Genomic DNA, 20,414 nt, shown 5'->3' on the forward strand with positions numbered 1-20,414 from the left:
TCCCACCCACCCTTATGTTGTATAAACAGGACATGCACACTTTAACAAACCCATCATTTCAGCGACAGGGTCTGCCACACAACTATGACTGAAATGACTGGTTGGTTAGGGCCCCCACCAAAAAAGAAGCAATCAATCTCTCCTTGCACAAACTGGCTCTACAGAGGCAAGATGTCCACCTCCTCCTCATCGTCCGATTCCTCACCCCTTTCACTGTATACATCCCCCTCCTCACAGATTATTAATTCGTCCCCACTGGAATCCACCATCTCAGGTCCCTGTGTACTTTCTGGAGGCAATTGCTGGTGAATGTCTCCACGGAGGAATTGATTATAATTCATTTTGATGAACATCATCTTCTCTACATTTTCTGGAAGTAACCTCGTACGCCGATTGCTGACATGGTGAGCGGCTGCACTAAACACTTTTTCGGAGTACACACTGGAGGGTGGGCAACTTAGGTAAAATAAAGCCAGTTTGTGCAAGGGCCTCCAAATTGCCTCTTTTTCCTGCCAGTATACGTACGGACTGTCTGACGTACCTACTTGGATGCGGTCACTCATATAAACCTCCACCATTCTTTCAATGGTGAGAGAATCATATGCAGTGACAGTAGACAACATGTCAGTAATCGGCAGGTCCTTCAGTCCGGACCAGATGTCAGCACTCGCTCCAGACTGCCGTGCATCACCGCCAGCGGGTGGGCTCGGAATTATTAGCCTTTTCCTCGCACCCCCAGTTGCAGGAGAATGTGAAGGAGGAGCTGTTGACGGGTCACGTTCCGCTTGACTTGACAATTTTCTCACCAGCAGGTCTTTGAACCTCTGCAGACTTGTGTCTGCCGGAAAGAGAGATACAACGTAGGTTTTAAATCTAGGATCAAGCACGGTGGCCAAAATGTAGTGCTCTGATTTCAACAGATTGACCACCCGTGAATCCTGATTAAGCGAATTAAGGGCTCCATCCACAAGTCCCACATTGCTGCTCCTCCATCCTCTGAAGCATATAGAGGGTTGAATTCCACCTCGTTACCACCTCTTGCTTCAGATGATGGCAGGGCAGGTTCAGGACAGTTTGCTGGTCCTCCAGTCTTCGGCACGCGGTGGCTGAATGCCGAAAGTGGCCCGCAATTCTTCAGGCCACCGACAGCATCTCTTGCACGCCCCTGTCGTTTTTTAAATAATTCTGCACCACCAAATTCAATGTATGTGCAAAACATGGGACGTGCTGGAATTTGCCCAGATGTAATGCACGCACAATATTGCTGGCGTTGTCCGATGTCACAAATCCCCAGGAGAGTCCATTTGGGGTAAGCCATTCTGCGATGATCTTCCTCAGTTTCCATAAGAGGTTGTCAGCTGTGTGCCTCTTCTGAAAAGCGGTGATACAAAGTGCAGCCTGCCTAGGAACGAGTTGGCGTTTGCGAGATGCTGCTACTTGTGCCGCTGCTGCTGTTCTTGCTGCGGGAGGCAATACATCTACCCAGTGGGCTGTCACAGTCATATAGTCCTGAGTCTGCCCTGCTCCACTTGTCCACATGTCCGTGGTTAAGTGGACATTGGGTACAACTGCATTTTTTAGGACACTGGTGACTCTTTTTCTGTGGTCTGTGTACATTTTCGGTATCGCCTGCCTAGAGAAATGGAACCTAGATGGTATTTGGTACCGGAGACACAGTATCTCAATCAAATCTCTAGTTGCCTGTGAATTAACGGTGGATACCGGAAACACGTTTCTCACCGCCCAGGCTGCCAAGGCCTGAGTTATCCGCTTTGCAGCAGGATGACTGCTGTGATATTTCATCTTCCTCGCAAAGGACTGTTGGACAGTCAATTGCTTACTGGAAGTAGTACAAGTGGTCTTCCGACTTCCCCTCTGGGATGACGATCGACTCCCAGCAGCAACAACAGCAGCGCCAGCAGCAGTAGGCGTTACACTCAAGGATGCATCGGAGGAATCCCAGGCAGGAGAGGACTCGTCAGACTTGCCAGTGACATGGCCTGCAGGACTTTTGGCTTTACTGTGTAAGGAGGAAATTGACACTGAGGGAGTTGGTGGTGTGGTTTGCAGGAGCTTGGTTACAAGAGGAAGGGATTTAGTGGTCAGTGGACTGCTTCCTCTGTCATCCAAAGTTTTTGAACTTGTCACTGACTTATGATGAATGCGCTGCAGGTGACGTATAAGGGAGGATGATCCGAGGTGGGTAACGTCCTTACCCCTACTTATTACAGCTTGACAAAGGCAACACACGGCTTGACACCTGTTGTTCGCATTTGTGTTCAAATAATTCCACACCGAAGAGGTGATTTTTTTTGTAATTTGACCAGGCATGTCAATGGCCATATTCGTCCCACGGACAACAGGTGTCTCCCCGGGTGCCTGACTTAAACAAACCACCTCACCATCAGAATCCTCCTTGTCAATTTCCTCCTCAGCGCCAGCAACACCCATATCCTCATCCTGGTGTACTTCAACAGTGACATATTCAATTTGACTATCAGGAACTGGACTGCGGGTGCTCCTTCCAGCACTTGCAGGGGGCGTGCAAATGGTGGAAGGCGCCACCTCTTCCCGTCCAGTGTTGGGAAGGGCAGGCATCGCAGCCGACACAATTGGACTCTCCTTGGGGATTTGTGATTTAGAAGAACGCACAGTTCTTTGCTGTGCTTTTGCCAGCTTAAGTCTTTTCATTTTTCTAGCGAGAGGATGAGTGCTTCCATCCTCATGTGAAGCTGAACCACTAGCCATGAACATAGGCCAGGGCCTCAGCCGTTCCTTGCCACTCCGTGTCGTAAATGGCATATTGGCAAGTTTACGCTTCTCCTCAGACGCTTTTAATTTTGATTTTTGGGTCATTTTACTGAACTTTTGTGTTTTGGATTTTACATGCTCTCTACTATGACATTGGGCATCGGCCTTGGCAGACGACGTTGATTGCATTTCATCGTCTCGGCCATGACTAGTGGCAGCACCTTCAGCACGAGGTGGAAGTGGATCTTGATCTTTCTCTATTTTACCCTCCACATTTTTGTTGTCCATTTTTTAATGTGTGGAATTATATGCCAGTATCAATAGCAATGGCCTACTACTATATATACTGCACACAACTGAAATGCACCACAGGTATGTATGGATAGTATACTTGACGACACAGAGGTAGGTAGAGCAGTGTCCTACTGTACCGTACTGCTATATATTATAATCTGGTGGTCAGCAAACTGTGCAAAACTGAAATGCACCACAGGTATGGATGGATAGTATACTTGACGACACAGAGGTAGGTAGAGCAGTGGCCTACTGTACCGTACTGCTATATATTATATACTGGTGGTCAGCAAACTGTGCAAAACTTAAATGCACCACAGGTATGGATGGATAGTATACTTGACGACACAGAGGTAGGTAGAGCAGTGGCCTACTGTACCGTACTCCTATATATTATATACTGGTGGTCAGCAAAATTATGCACTGTACTCCTACTATATACTACAATGCAGCACAGATATGGAGCGTTTTTCAGGCAGAGAACGTATAATACTGGTGGTCACTGGTCTGCAAAACTCTGCACTGTACTCCTCCTATATAATACTGCTGGCCCCCAGTCCCCACAATAAAGCAGTGTGAGCACAGATATATGCAGCACACTGAGCACAGATATGGAGCGTTTTTCAGGCAGACAACGTATACTGGTGGTCACTGGTCAGCAAAACTCTGCACTGTACTCCTCCTATATAATACTGCTGGTCCCCAGTCCCCACAATAAAGCAGTGTGAGCACAGATATATGCAGCACACTGAGTACAGATATGGAGCATTTTTCAGGCAGAGAACGTATAATACTGGTGGTCACTGGTCATCAAAACTCTGCACTGTACTCCTCCTATATAATTCTGGTGGTCCCCAGTCCCCACAATAAAGCAGTGTGAGCACAGATATATGCAGCACACTGAGCACAGATATGGAGCGTTTTTCAGGCAGACAACGTATAATACTGGTGGTCACTGGTCAGCAAAACTCTGCACTGTACTCCTCCTATAATACTGCTGGTCCCCAGAATAAAGATATGCAGCCCCCTGAAACAAAGTGAGAGTACGCCAGCCACGTCCTCTCACTATCATTTCCAATGCACGAGTGAAAAATGGCAGCGACGCGCGGCTCCTTATATAGAATCCGAATCTCGCGAGAATCCGACAGCGGGATAATGACGTTCGGGCGCGCTCGGGTTAACCGAGCCATATGGGAGAATCCGAGTATGCCTCGGACCAATGTAAAAAGGGTGAAGTTCGGGGGGGTTCGGATTCCGAGGAACCGAACCCGCTCATCTCTACCAGGAACTAGAGCAATTTTGATTCGCCAAGTTACATTACCATCCAATTCCGCAACGTGCAGCGATTTGGATACTTAATGAACAGGCCACTAATTGAGACCCTTCATTTTTATCTGAGAAATTGATGCAAAAATGTATTGTATACTTGTTTGTACTGAAAAAAAAAAATCCATAAAGTAAAACGGTAACATAGAGGCTAGGTACTTGGGGCCTGATTCAGCGGCGCAACCCTGATATTCACGCAACTGAGTATGAACAAGTCGGTTTCGATGAAAAAACCCATGTCGAGTTTTTGACCTGTCGACATTTTAAATGTCAGTATTTTAAATGGCTGTATTTTGACCATGTCGGGATTTTGACCATCGGTCAATGGTTGTCGGGATTTTGACAGTCGGGATTTTGATTGTAGGTAAATTGACCGCATCCCTTGTGCGTTGCAATAATCAATATTTAAAGTAGAAATGCCTCATTGTAGAGCAACACCTCCAAAAAAACATTTTCTTTTCCTTCCTGTCAAGTGACTGAGCGAGTAGATCGATATTCTGGAATATAAGTTTGTGCCTATTGTGCAATAAACCCTTTTTTTTTTTTTATTCTTCCGTTAAACCCTTATGCCGAATGCAAATCTGATGCCAGTAAATGTAAATAAAATGCAGTGTATGACAGTAATAGGCCGTTGTACCAGCGTGACTTCTCATTATTTACAGCGTGCCTCACATTAAAGATCATTTAATGCCTCACATCACACCGGAGAATGTCTTTGTAACATTAAAAGCAGGTACAGGAGGCTTTCTACATACAATAAAATATGTGAAAGTCTTACTTTGGTTATTTGAAGGCCCCAAATATTTGTTTAACATCGTATTATTACATTATACATTATAATAGTGATCTGGTTCCAATACAATATATCCAATTCTAATGATAAAATTGATATGTACTGTAGGACAAAGATTGTGTTCAGGTTTTCAGATTTTCAGCATCATTTTAAAGCATTGGGGGTCATTCCGAGTTGATCGCTAGCAGCCGATGTTGGCTGCGTAACGATCATTTAAAAAAACGGCAAATCTACGCATGCATATGGGGCGCAATGCGCATGCCCGGCGTACGAGTACAAAGAGCATTGTTGTTTTGCACTGCTTCTAGCGACGATTCCATTTGCACAGCCGATCGCAAGGAGATTGACAGGAAGAGGGCGATTGTGGGTGTCAATTGACCGTTTTCTGGGAGTGTTTGGAAAAACGCAGGCGTGTCCAGGCGTTTGCAGGGCGGGTATCTGACGTCAATTCCGGGACCTTCGTCGCAGCAAACATCGCACAGAATAAGTAACTGCAGGGCTGTTCTTGTTTTGCACAAAATGTTGTTGTGCCGCTCGGCTGCACAGGCGTTCGCACTCCTGCAAAGCAAAAATACACTCCCCCGTGGGCGGCGACTATGCGTTTGCACGGCTGCTAAAAGTAGGTAGCGAGCGATCAACTCGGAGGGCCATTGGGGGTAATTCCAAGTTGATCGCAGCAGGACATTTTTTAGCAGTTGGGCAAAACCATTTGCATGCAGGGGGGCCAGATATAACATTTGCAGAAAGACTTAGATTTGGGTGGGTTATTTTGTTTCTGTGCAGGGTAAATACTGGCTGCTTTATTTTCACACTGCAATTTAGATTGCAGATTGAACTCACCCCACCCAAATCTAACTCTCTCTGCACATGTCATATCTGCCTCCCCTGCAGTGCACATGGTTTTGCCCAACTGCTAACAAAAATCCTGCTGCGATCAACTTGGAATTACCCCCATTGTGCGGTGAGGCTGGAGTTCTGTATAGGCTTGTTATGTAACCCGTCGTCCTTACTGAAGTCAATATACACACACAATAGTAACGAGTAATACTACTGGTGTAGCAGGTACTACGGATGATAGAGGATGGGGATAGAACTTACTGGAATTTCATAACTTTACTGCCAGGTTATATACACTGTAGCAGACTGCGAGCAAAATTATGGAACAATCTTATTCTTGCTTCTGTCTGATAAACGCATAGAAAAACTAATTTGCGTTATATTGAGGAAATGGCGGAATAACATTGGGTCCCTTTCAGAAGTGTTTGCGAATTGGCCCGGTGCTGTAGATTCGGTCGCAGCGTATATGAGAAGAGATGCCCAACGGCAGCTTCTCAGATCCACCGCTTGCGTCCAAAAAGACAGCATCGGTCGACTACGGGAACATCGGTCTCAACATCGGACCTCTCTGAGCAAACCCTATGGTTGCTGAGAATGACTGTTGCAAGTGAGTTACCCGGGCCAGACGCACTCACAGACTGTGACCGGCATCACAACAGTTTCAAGCTCCCATGCGCACTGCAGCTCTGACGCAGGCGCTGACGACAAAACATCAGTCATTTGCAACCAAATCTAAACTGTGTCCACCTCTGAGAAGAGGTATGCTATCTTGTATGTCAGGGGTTCCCAACCACAGTCCTCAAGGCACATGAATGGTCCAGGTTTTATAGCCATACTTGAGCACAGGTGACTTAATTAGCACCTCAGTTACTTTGATTATACCATCTGAGTTTATGCATGGAAATTACCAATACCTGGACTGTTAGTTTACCTTGTGGATTCAGGTTGGAAATACCTGGTATAAAGGATACTTAGGAATTAGTATAAAGTTGCAGATTCAGCGTAATGCCTGGTGCAGGTTACTGTCTCTGATCTACCTTGTACTACTTTCCATCATCACCCTGTACTGCTGCTTTGTATTCCAGCCAGTAATTGTGCATTCTATTTTTTTTTAAACCAATGTTGAATAGAGATGAGCGGATTCGGTTTTACTCGGATTTACTCGGTTCTCAAAACGGCATCTGATTGGCTATCCAAAACACGTGACATCCGTGAGCCAATAAGATGCCGTTTTGAGAACCGAGTAAATCCGAGTAAAACCGAATCCGCTCATCTCTAATGTTGAAGCCTTCCTGGCCACAAAAGGTAGAGTAGCACTGGTTCCTAGAGTTGCGGGGGTGCCATCATTATTGGACTGCACTCAGAGTCCAGAGCACTTGCTCTCATTCTGCTGTCCCCGCCGCATGCCTGAGAACCTTCACACTCCACCTGAGGCTCTCTTAGCATAGCGGAAGGCCTCCTCTGTCGGGTGGAAGATGCATGCTAAGCAGATCTGGAGACTCCAGGATGCTACAGTGCCACCTCGTGTCGCCTCCAAGTGTTCTGTTCCACACTTGGCTGAAACTTTATTGTTGCTCTCCCTGCCCCACGCCTGAGAACTTTCACACTCCACCTGAGGCTCTCTTAGCAGAGCAGAAGGCTTTCTCTGTTTGGTGGAAGATGCATGCTAAGCAGATCTGGAGACTTCAGGATGCTACAGTGCCATCTCTTGTTGCCTCCGAGTGTTCTGTTCCACACTTGGCTGCAAATTCCTTGTTCCTTTCAGACTAACTTCAAACCTTCAGGTAAACACAGAAAATAAACCACTTCAGTGGTTCTTAACACATTTTTTGCCAGCTCTAACTTGTTGAGATGTAGTTTGAACAAGAGACCTTTAACCTATGGTGAACAATTCACTTTAATATATCTGTTGAGGAGGTTACTTTTTTACCACAATTATGACAGCTATGAGAATAAAAATGTGACCGCACAGAGCTGTGGTGTCAACCAGATCATGATTCTCCCATTATTTGTCTTAGTAAACATTGCTCTGATTTTATTCAAAATATACACGTAAGTTACATGTCTCCTATAGCTTCATTCTGTTTTCGTTTTATGTTTTCATATCAGGAGGGCGCATAACTGCTACAAATGTCGACAGTGCAGTTTTACAGCAGCTGACACTCAAGCGCTACTGGATCACTTCAACTCTGCACATTGTCAGGAGTCTGAAATCACTACATCAAATGGTGGGGAGCTCCATGGTGTACCTTCCATCAAGGAAGAGCCAAAAACGGAGATGAAGGTGTACAACCTTGTCACCCCGGATTCCAAAATGGGAGAAGCCATATATGACAGCACTGTGAAGAAGGAGAAGCTCGATGACAAGGAGGTGCTCAGGGAGAAAGCGTGGTCTGATGGGTCAGTAGATGACCTCCGTGGTGTTGCCTGGAGAGGATCAGACATTTTGAGAACAAGTCCATCCTATACACAAGTAGGACTGGGCCTTTTAACCACCGTGTCAGTCAACCAGGAGCAGCAGAAATCTTCAAGAGATAGTCCAAACGTGGAAGCAGCACATCTAGCAAGACCTCTTTATGGCTTGTCTGTAGACGCTAAGGGATTTCCAGGTGTGACAGCTGGAGCTAGTGGAGAAAAATCAGGGCAGCTCACACCACAGTACCCTAGTATGGGAGACAGCAAGTCGAAGGATGAATCTCAGTCACTCCTTCGGGTAAGTCAACATTTCCATGCAACTTCGAGGTCTATCATATTCTTTCTCTTGCCCATGCTGTTCTATCTTATAAGGCATGCGTGATATGTTGCTATATACATTTACAATTCCATAATCCACATGTAGAGGTGGCGTTGGGGCATTGCATAGATTTGGGAGCAGCCCTACCACTGAAACCTGTGCATAACGATTACTTTAAACAGTGTTAGGACACTAATTAGTTTATCAGAATCCGCACTGTCCTTCACTTACTCTTGTAGCTTGCAGTAATCATTGCTGTTTGTGCCTTTAAACAGAGTTGCTGACTATATGCCGTAATGTTGAGGATATTATTTGGCTAAGAGATGGGTACTATTCACCTCTTGGAGAGCCGAGTGAACATTCTGGCCTCTTTCACCAAATTAGCCCTAAAAAGAAATGACTAATACCCACATTTAGACCCTCTTTCCCCAAACCAGCGAAACGTTACATTCATAGTATTGACATTTAATAAATATGCTTTGAAAGTGGGTGGGAAAGAACCTCTGGGCCAGAAAAAGATCAAGCAGGAATAATTTATTGTATCTTAAAATTAAAAAAATGTTATGCACTTAGACATTTTCAACAAATACTGTAAAATAGAAATTAGAATTTAGGGAATCCCTTCAGTGAATAAAAGACATGTAACTAATTTCCTTCATCAAACATTGGGCATATGAATGTGCCCATCTGCCCACACTAGGTGCCCGGGTCCCTTCACCCTTTTTTGTGGTCATTTTGCTTTCATTTGTACTGTAAAAAGTAACAGTAAATATGCTTTTAGTGGCCCCATAATAACCGGGATTCAATATCCCAGTGCTCAACATATCGGTGTCGGGATACCGATACCTATTCTTCCTCTTGGGGTGTCCACGACACCCGTGGATGGAGAATGCATGCGCCACCGTACCCGCAAGGGGCGCTTTTGCGCTTGCCCCGCTGCCAGCATTCCAGCGCCCGGCAATCCGCGGTCGGGATTCTGACCGCCAGGATGGCGGCCGCCGGTATATAGACACAAGCCCATAATAACCTGGGGGCTGTCAGCCTACCAGGAAAATTCCTTTGGTAAATTGCCCTGCCTTCATGAACATCTTGGTGTCTCATTATGATAAGTGCTATGGATGGTGTGCCATACCGGTGTACATAGGGGATAATATGGAATATAAAATCTTGCCGCAGTTGGAATACCCAACAATGCCAATCTGAACAGATTATTTTTTTCATTATTATTACAATTTTATTTAAAAATTGGTGCACATTTTTTTTAATAAGGCGCCTTTAAACAATGTTCTTCATTTTGTTACCATCCGCCATGAATGTTTCATTTTACAATGCTTTTAGGCTTAACCTAAGGTTATTCGTTTGTTATACTCAATCATCTAAAAAACTGGTATGGATTATTGGGAAATGAAACCCAGCCGTTACCTAGGTGATAAAAATGGTTTTGTTCCATGTGATGTATAGTTTGGAGATTATCACTTTTTTGTTGCATGTAACTACACTTTCACTTTATTATATTGTTTTTGTTACAATTATAAATTCTAGCAACAGTGTATATTTTAACCAGCCATAGAAAAGATGATTAAAGAAGAACTCCAAATGTAACGATTAATATTGGCGTTCTGGAAGCCTTTAATTGTCAAGCTCTGGTCTCCAGCTCATTTTTTGCTCTGGTTTGATTGAAACATACAGTGTTGTGTCCTCCTACCTCTACCTACATAGCATTCCTACAAAATAAGTACTGTACATCAGTTCACACAGGAGTCCCACAAAAACACCACTAAGTATTTAAAAAAAAACACGTATAGAGAAAACCTATGCTGGACCGTTGAAGGTTTCAAGGACAGTAGTGGTTTTGGAGAGTAGCACACAGCCCAACACCACAAAAACATGAACCGTAAAGTTTTGGGTAGAGTTATACTTTCAAGAAGAAGTTGCAGATAAAATAGCCTAACATACAAGATTTTCATATTTATGTTTTTAATATATTTGAAGGGTTTGTGCCCTATCAGCAGAGCGGTAGCTACATTTTTCCTAAAAGCATGAATAACTGGAAAAGGAATAACAAAGCACTATGGTAAAATGTCCATACGAGCGCTATTGTCAAATTCTCACTGTGACGTTCTAGCCCATTGCTAGATCTCTTTTCAGTGCTGTCATATGGAAAGGATTATGTTTGGAAATCTTTTTTTCTTTTCTTTTCCTTTTAATACTGAGAAAAATAGATTGTCTCATGACGGTTTAGAGATTGTAGGGGCAAGTAACATAATATTGAGTAATTTATCTTTTGATGGCCTATGCATGTTTTACTGTCACAGTACATTAGGCTAGCCCATATTAAACCCGACGGGTGTATGGTGCTGCATATATTTGTTGCTTAACATGTACCACATGGTACAGAAGAAGGGTGATTCCGCCTTTTTTCCATTTTCCCGTAAAATTTTAATGGCACTTGCAAAGTGTACCAACTGTGCAACAAATAGTCCAGAACAGGTTGCGTTACCATGTGCATTGATTTTCATATAATTAATTATTTGTACATTAATCATGCACTACAGGTCTGTATGTTGCATATGCCGAAGAAATTATGACTTATAAAGGTATCAGCTAGATCTAGTCTTTCTCTGAACACTGAATGCTAAGATTAAGTCTTGTGTGGCCACCTACACATGTGACCCAACTGGAACATAAACCTGTTGCACTGGCCTTGGAGAGAGAGATATTGTTACTCAACATGTGACCAAAATATTTGCATGAATACTAAATTGGCTACTTTTCAATAAGTACAGCTATATACTTCTTTATGTTGCTGTTTGGTTACACCGGTTGTGTATCCCCTGGATCTCTGACCTTCCCCTTGCATGGCCACATGCTGTTTTCAAAATCACCTTGACCACTTTTTTCGCCTTCATCCGTCCATCAGTGTTGCAAATGTCCTTTGTGTTCTACTCTTCACACTCATCGTTCCCTTACTCACTATTCATCTCTTATTACAATTTTATCTTTAAAATGTGTTTCCAACATAGGGGTAGATTTACTAAAATTTCTATAAATGAAAAGGGGAGGGGTTAAATGTAACAACCAATCAGAATCTGGCTATCATTTCTCTACTGCAGTGGTTTTCAAAGTCAGTCCTCAGGACCCCACACAGTTCACGTTTTCCATATCACCTAGCAAGTGCACAGGTGTATTAATTACTCTCTGATACATTTTAAAAGATCCACAGGTGAGACAGCCATTTTTGTGAAGTGAACCAATATCCATAAGAATTCACTCTTCCCATTCACTAAGGCAGGGGTGGGGAACCTTTTTTCTATCGAGGGCCATTTGGATATTTATAAAATCCTTCGGGGGCCACACAAGTCTGCCCCCGCGCGCGCCAAAAAAATGGGTGTGGCCAGTTAAAATGGGACGTGATACACATATGCCCCCAATAGTGCAGTGCCAGATCCACAATTGCCCCCACAGTGCCAGGTATACAAATGCCCCTCACAGTGCCAGGTATACAGATGCCCCCACAGTGCCAGGCATACAAATGCCCCAACAGTGCCAGGCATACAAAGGCCCCTCACAGTGCCAGGCATACAGATCCCCCCACAGTGCCAGGTATACAAATGCTCCCACAGTGCCAGGTATACAAATGCCCCTCAAAGTGCCAGGTATACAGATGCCCCCACAGTGCCAGGTATACAAATGCCCCCACAGTGCCAGGTATACAAATGCCCCTCACAGTGCCAGGTATACAGATGCCCCCACAGTGCCAGGTATACAAATGCCACTCACAGTGGCAGGTATACAGATGTCCCCACAGAGCCAGGTATACAGATGCCCCTCACAGTGCCAGGTATACAGATGCCCCCACAGTGCCAGGTATACAGATGCCCCCACAGTGCCAGGTATACAAATGCCCCTCAGTGCCAGGTATACAGATGCCCCCACAGTGCCAGGTATACAAATGCCCCTCACAGTGCCAGGTATACAGATGCCCTCATTGCGCCAGGTACACAGATGCCCCCACAGTGCCAGGTATACAGATGCCCCCACAGTGCCAGGTATACAAATGCCCCTCAGTGCCAGGTATACAGATGTCCCCACAGTGCCAGGTATACAGATGTCCCCACAGTGCCAGGTATACAGATGCTCCCACAGTGCCAGGTATACAGATGCCCCCACAGTGCCCGGTATACAGATGCCCCCACAGTGCCAGGTATACAGATGCCCCCACAGTGCCAGGTATACAGATGACCCCCACAGTGCCAGGTATACAGATGCCCCCCGTTTCTCCCCCCCCCCGTCTCGCTTACCGCTCCTTTCGGCGGGTACACGGAGGAGAGCGCTGCTATGTTGGGCGGCGGCGTGTAAGACTTGAAACTAGCCGCCGGTTCGAGAGCCAATCAGAGCTCGCGGTCAGGCAGCCGCGGCTCCTGATTGGCTGCCGGTCCGTGAGCTCTGATTGGCTCACGAACCCGCGGCTGGTTTCAAGTCCTACACACCACCGCCCGACAATAGCCGCGCTCTCCTCCGAGTGGTGACAGCTGAGACACGCTGCCGCCAGACTGTGCGGGGCGTGTCTCGCTGAGAGGAGCGGGTGGGCCGGACCAAACTGCTTCGCGGGCCTTATACGGCCCGCGGGCCGGAGGTTCCCCACCCATGCACTAAGGCATAGTGCTCTTGCTCCAAATGTTATCAGACAAATTAACTTATTTAGCTTTTAAGGTTCATTGATATTCACTATTTACATTTGCACGCATTTCTCTAGGACATCCCTGCCTGAAGGAATGCACTAATCTCTAATTATGTTAATTCTTCCTAAAAAATAAAATATATGTACGTAGTTATATTAAAATGGGTGTAGGAACCCTTGGCAGCAGAAACCATTATTTGGGTGTGTGACAGCAGACCATGATGAAGTGGGTCAAAAATTGCCAAAAAAAGAGAAGAGAAATCCCTTAAGGAGAATGGTGAATCACATCTTGAACAAAGAGAATGTCGAGGCAACCCTTTAAGCCTTGAGGCTTTTCAGTAAACACAGGGTAATACAGAGGTTGCTAGGTTTTCCCTTGGCTCCGATATGGAGTTAATATGCTAATCTAGAAATAGAACACGTTACGCAATATATTGAAGAACTCAATGAGATTCAAAATGCGCTTTAATTTTTATTTATTGCTTGTAACACCGGGAAAGGAATTTCCAGAGAATGCTCCGTACTGTATCATCCCTCACAAATTTTCTCGATCATCAATTGATAAGTCAAAATTGCCTACTGTGCCAGAAATGTCCAAGTTTTAGGCCTCTTTGGTGGGCTTCCTCTCAGCCCCAGTTCTTCAGTTTCCAAATACAGTTGCAGTAGCTGCAGTGCCAATGGTTGGACGAGGAAGGTGCTGGAAGTGTTGCCTGGACATGGTTTGATATTTATAGAGAAAGAGTTTGACTTTCACTCCCAGTTTTCTCTTGCACCTTTTCTTTCTTGAGGGTATAAAACACCAAGGGTAGACAACCTCTCTAACCTGTGACCATTTCCGAAACGTGCCTAGACTCCTACACTGTGTATTACTATTATTATGCAACATTTTTATCCCGTGCAGCTTTCTTCTCAGACTGGAAGCAAAAAGACATTTATAGAGTAGGAGTGGCATATAACTTCCCCCTCTGCCTTTCATGTGTAAGCCGTCTTCTTTTAAAGCTCTTTTACTTGAGATGTGCTGGAGATATACCATCATATCAAGCCGTTTTCACCTGTCTAAAAGAATACCATTATCCACATTAACGACTTAAAGCTACTTAATTAGGTGTGGCGTGCTACTTAGGTAGTGCTATTCAGATTATTTTCTTTCAACAAAGTAATGAAAGTTTGTATGTCTATTAAACAACGACACGCCTACATCTAACTTATTAATGAAATTCCTTGATAACTTAATGTGTGTGTGTGTGTGTTTGTGTATATATATATATAGATATACATACACACACACGCACGCACACACACAGGCCAGTCGGCATGCGTATCATACAAGCCCTGCCAACACCAGTAGGCATGTAGTTGGTATTGATTCTGCTTGTTGGCCATGGATTTTGTCAGGAATAAGGTCCTTAGGTCATCAGTCATTAGGTCAACCACCATTGGTCGACGTGCATTAGGTCAAAATGGCCATTAGATTGACGTGGCAAAGGTCGACACATGAAAAGGTTTTAAAAAATGTTTTACTTTTTCATACTTTACGATCCACGTGGACTACGATTGGGAATAGTTACCCGCGGTAGCAGAGCGAGGCACCTTGCCTGAAGCATGGTGAGCAAACATGGTGCCCTAATTGGGGTTCCCGGTCACTTTATGAAGAAAACGACACAGAAAAAAACTCATGTCGACCTTTTTCCATGTCAACCTTTTCCATGTTGACCTGATGACCTTTTCCAGGTGCGGACCTAGTGCCTGTCGACCAATAGTGGTCGATCTAATGAGTGTCGACCTTAATAAAGTCGACCCAATGATCCCATTACATCGTGTTGACAAGCAGAGGTGTAGCTAGGTACCATGGTGCCCGGAGCAATGGTATGTTTTGGCGCCTCCCTCCCCTTTACTACACTGGGGGCCTGGCCAGCATGTGGTGGTATGTTACATTTGAAAATACATAATATTTAAAAATCTTAAATTGGTGACAGGGACAGTTCTAGAACCTGTGGAGCTCAGGGCGAATATTTCCTTTGGGTGCCCCCCATAGTTAAAATTGGGTCAGTGCATGCTGAAGGCTTGCAACAACAATATAGGGGCATGGCAGTATGGACAGTGTAATGGTTAGCATTACTACCTCACAGAACTGAGGTTATGGGTTCGATTCCCACCATGGCCCTAACTGTGTAGAGTTTGTATATTCTCCCTGTGCTTGTGTGGGTTTCCTCTGGGTACTCCGGTTTCCTCCCACAATGCAAAAATAATGGTAGGTTAACTGGTTCCCAACAAAAATTAACACTTCTGTATGTGTGTGTGTGTGTGTGTGTGTGTGTGCGTGAGGGCAGGCAGAGCTCCAGCATGTGCCAGTTGTCAGTGTCTCCTGCTGTCGCCTCTGGCTTGCCATGTTCCCTACCTAGTCTCCGAGTTCGAGTCAGTGTGCACCCCCTCTGATTCTCCTCCTCCTGCTCTGTGGCTTCCAGTAAAGTGGCACGCGGGAAGGAGAGGCGGCATGTAGTAGCGCACCCTCTAAGGTTTTGGGCGCCCGAAGCTCGCGCTCCACCGGAACCCCCTTGCTACAGTCTTTGTAGAGTTTGTATCGCTTGTGAATGTTTGGGATTTCTTAAAATGCTCCAGTTTCCTTCAACGGTCCAAAAAGAAACTAAAGGAACAATGACCCTATTTTGTTCCACTGGTGCCCAGATTACTCGAACCCTTTTTTTTTTATTCTTTATTTTGTTTTAATGGGGGGTTACTTTATGTGATATACAAGTATTTTCCCTATCTCCACCGGGTCTTAATGAGGTTCTGACCCAAGGCCGGGACCCCTGTGTACTGTACAGTTGCTGAACTTACTGCACTACACACGTTTTCATTTTTCTCACTATGCAATTGTAACCCTAAACCTTTACTTGTAACCAAGCCGCAAAGAGTAGGAAAGTCTTACGTTTTTCCAACGCAATGGTGAATGTTTTCTGTGTTTTTTTTTTGTCTTTACTATTTTAAAACATGTTTAATTTAAGACATAACTTGAAATACTTTTTTTTTTCTTCTTTTTCCCTCCCTCCAAAATAGAAGCTGCTCCTAAATATAGTAATGGATACCCTGTGTTTTGCAAACTAGTTTACTTGTACTTCATAGGCAGACTACTATTTCATTCTGAATATAAATGACCTAACCAATCCCATATGTTCCTTTTCAAATTTTATTTTCGGCTGTAGATTTGTAAAACAAACACACAAGGCCAGAATATGAGAATGTGTTAAAGTTGTTGACTCTCCTTGTCCAAAATATATTAAAATACACTCAAGAATCACAGACTGTCTCCACGTTTGAGTTTTTCTTGGGTTTAGCAAAGCAGTGACAGGACTTTGAAGGAAAACCTGTTCTCCGTCACTGGTCATGTGGCTCTTACCTCCCAATTGTTCCGATGTAGACAGGATGAACCCGATTTGAGGGCCCTGTCCCTCTGTCCCATCGGGGGACTTGTATATCCTATCGGTGGGAAAGATCAGAGGTCCGTCCGTTTCCCTTCAGCAATGAACAGATGCTGAAAGCACCATGAAAAAGCCTTCGGAATGGAGCAGGCTAAGGTGCATCTTGGTGTGCGGTTGCAATGTAGCCACGCCCCCATTATGATGTGGCCACATCCCTTGCTCCCATTCATTGGTCTGAAATTTTGGGAGGTATGTAAAAGCAAATATAAATTTATGGATGGGGAATTCATTTTTTAAGCATTTCCAAGTACACACTCCCTACAATTGCCAGTGAGTATTTCAAATTGTGCAGATATGTTTTTCGGAGACCCCCCCTTTACATAATGCGACCGTTCCTGTTCCCTTGAAACCACCTCTGAGTCTGTGAGGTTTAACTGCCAATTATTGGTGGTTTTGCTCTTGGAGTATAAGTACTATAAAGAAAATCGTGGCAATACTATACCTGGTTTTCCACTGAATTGCCATCTTAAATTCTGCGGGCAAATAGACCAGTGATCGATGGTTTTGAAAATACACCATTTGTTTGTATGTCTGATATATCTGTAAAAAGACCCCAAAAAATTAAAAAGAATAACATCAATATTGCATTTAGAGCCTAATCCAAGGTTTATTGCAAAAGCAAAATCTTCCTCTAATGGGCAAAACCATGTGCAGTGCAGGTGAGGCAGATGTAACATGTGCAGAGAGAGTTAGATTTGGGTGGGTTATATTGTTTATGTGCAGGGTAAATACTGACTGCTTTATTTTTACACTGCAATTTAGATTTCAGTTTGAACACACCCCACCCAAATCTAACTCTCCCGCACATGTTACATCTGCCCCACCTGCAGTGCACATGGTTTTGCCCATTAGAGGAAGATTTTGCTTTTGCAATCAACCTTGAATTAGGCCCTTAGTTTGTTATTTACACACAGAGTGTACAACCTATGCTACGGATTTGTCCTCATAAACTGCGCATCTTTGCGCTATGTGGTTGGAGACGAATATTCTACCATATTTTTCTTAACATTTTGTGTCTTAGTCACGAAGCAGCAAAAAGCCGCTCCCAGTGCACCAGAGACGCTGTGCCGTGACTCTAATTGCACAGGAAACACACGTACAAAGTCGCAGTTGAAGCACAACGGAACTTGGCGCAAGGAAAAGCCGCGGCTGCTAGTATCAGAGCCCTTTTTACACTGATTCATACTTTGTCGCTCACAGAGGTATGAGCGCTGCAAACCTTTAGTGGTCAGCCAATGCCAGCAACGCAGTTCTGTCGCGTCTGTAAATTAGATGCTATTTTTAGCAAAATAAGAGTTTCCGCAGGACACAGTCGCATGGGACCTGGCACACCGAGGCATCTTAAGCGACAATGTATGAAGACATATCTGTATTTATTTGTAATATGCAGGGATGGGACCCTTGCTCAAAAATGTCACTGTTTCCTATGTGAATTTTGCAAATTTAAAAAAATTCAGTAACTAGTATATCTTTGATATATCATAGCGTTAAATAATCATAGATAATTTGTTGAATTAAAAACCAAAAATGTTTAAAAAAAATAAAAAAATTAGAAAACTGTGAATGTGCTTGTACGGTATATATCGGTGCTCTAGTAAAGTACCACTTCTTAAATGCATAATATTTACATTTTATCTGTAAATACATAATTAATTTGATTGCTTTATGAAAGCTCTGAATGAAACACTTCAGAATTACGACTTTATTTATTTATTTATTTATTTTTGTTGCAAATAACCATCATTCTGCTTGCCGAAACTGGTCTGCTTCATGTTAATCTATTTGCCTTAGGATATCCTCTGGCTTTCATGTAGATCCCAGCCAATTAAAAGAATAACAGACATTAAACAAAAGGAGCTCATTCATCTGTGCTCCATTGTTTTTTTTTGCTCTTTTAAGGTAAGGTATAATCCTTTGTAATAAAGTTTTCAGGATATAGTTGTTTTCCTAAAAAGTTTAAATAAACAGTGGCCATTTTCTATATAGGATATATCAAACAACTGATAATGATGCATCAGGGATTGAGCTAACATAGATTGCCGCAGATCTAGATCACCCATTGGCTGCCCACTAATGCCTCCTCTCTGCATTTCAACTCCTCTGTTGATGGCATTATTATCATGAATACTCTGTATGGCCTTCCCTATACCCAAATATTTTCGTCTTCACACCTCGTTGGAATAGCTGTGGATCTTCAAATTGATTGGTCTTCTCAATGAGCTGTCCAGCCAATCACATAGAACTCTGTGTTATACTGGAAAGTTATTGTAAGTAAGCAATTGTTTTGTGATTTTGTATATACTTATTAACAGATGTTTATATAGCATACACATATTCTGAAGCATTTTTCGAAAATAATATTCTACCACTTTGTTTTTGGAGTGTAGGAGGAAACCGGAGCACTTGGGTGAAGCCCGTGCGGACATACAAACTCCACACAGATAGGTGGGAATCAAACCCAAGATCTCAGAGCTGTGAGCTAGTCATTTTAATTTCTACCCTAACCATGCTGCCTGACAACACTTTAGTAGTGCAACTTTTTGTTTAATTTGCAATATTTTATTTCCTATGTTAATGCAGTAGGAGACGGCTGTAGGAAATAGACATTTCCTGCCAGGATCTGTGATCCGAGTGCTGCATCCAAAGACACAGCATTGGATCACCATTGCACCCATAGACAGTCTGCGTAAGCCGAAGCTAGCTCAGACTGACCATTGGCACTGGTCAGCAGGGTCCACGAAGTCTGCACAATCCTTGGGCTCTGCATGCCTACAAAATGGGGTCAACATGCAACCAATCCTAGTAACCGCCCCTCAAGCACCACAGTATGATAGTTATGCTAAGGGGGGCCTGCGAGCGATCAATCAATCAATCAGGACCTGTTCTGCACTTTTACAGTTTCCCCGCCATTGAATTTTGTACGTAAACCATTGGGTTTGTGTACAAGTCCGGATCAGTCACCATGTCAACTCCTTGAACATATTGTCCTTAATGAACAATTTTTACAGTGTATCAGGGCATATTACATAGAAACATAGACTTTGACAGTAGATAAGAACCACTTGGCCCTTCTAGTCTGCCCATGTACATACACACCGGGGTTCATTTTTGTTGGGAGCCAATTACCCTACCGGTATATTTTTGGACTGTGGGAGGAAAGCGGAGTACCCGGAGGAAACCCATGGAAGTATGGGGAGAATATACAAACTCCATGCATCTAGAGCCATGATGGGAATCAAACCCATGACCTCAGTGCTGCAAGGCAGTAATGATAATCACTGCACCATTATTCTTCTGAAAGAGGCTACTACCATCAGGGAGCACAGCTGCCATGAAGGGGTATACTTGGTCCACAAAAATGTTTACGTAGGTGGTACTGTACGTGTCACAGTGACATCCACATGACTGCCAGGACCCAAGGTTTCCCAGCAGAACATTGCCCAGAGTGTCACACTGTCTCCGCCTTCTTGCCGTCTTCCCATAATGCACCCTGGTGCCATCTCTTCTCCAGGTAAATGA

At 44.0% G+C, this 20,414-nt stretch overlaps 1 protein-coding gene across 3 annotated transcripts in view; it reads left to right on the plus strand.

Moving 5' to 3' along the window:
- TRPS1 (transcriptional repressor GATA binding 1) overlaps window positions 1-20,414 on the plus strand; it is a 331,746-nt gene that overhangs the window by 141,880 nt on the left and 169,452 nt on the right. For all 3 annotated transcript variants that reach the window (XM_063924484.1, XM_063924486.1, XM_063924485.1), the window contains one exon: window positions 8,111-8,714. In XM_063924484.1, the coding sequence (XP_063780554.1) occupies window positions 8,111-8,714 (604 nt within the window). The remainder of the gene's footprint in view (window positions 1-8,110; window positions 8,715-20,414) is intronic.

The sequence above is a fragment of the Pseudophryne corroboree genome, chromosome 5, assembly GCF_028390025.1.
Source record: "Pseudophryne corroboree isolate aPseCor3 chromosome 5, aPseCor3.hap2, whole genome shotgun sequence".
In the NCBI taxonomy this organism is placed as follows: Eukaryota; Metazoa; Chordata; class Amphibia; order Anura; family Myobatrachidae; genus Pseudophryne; species Pseudophryne corroboree.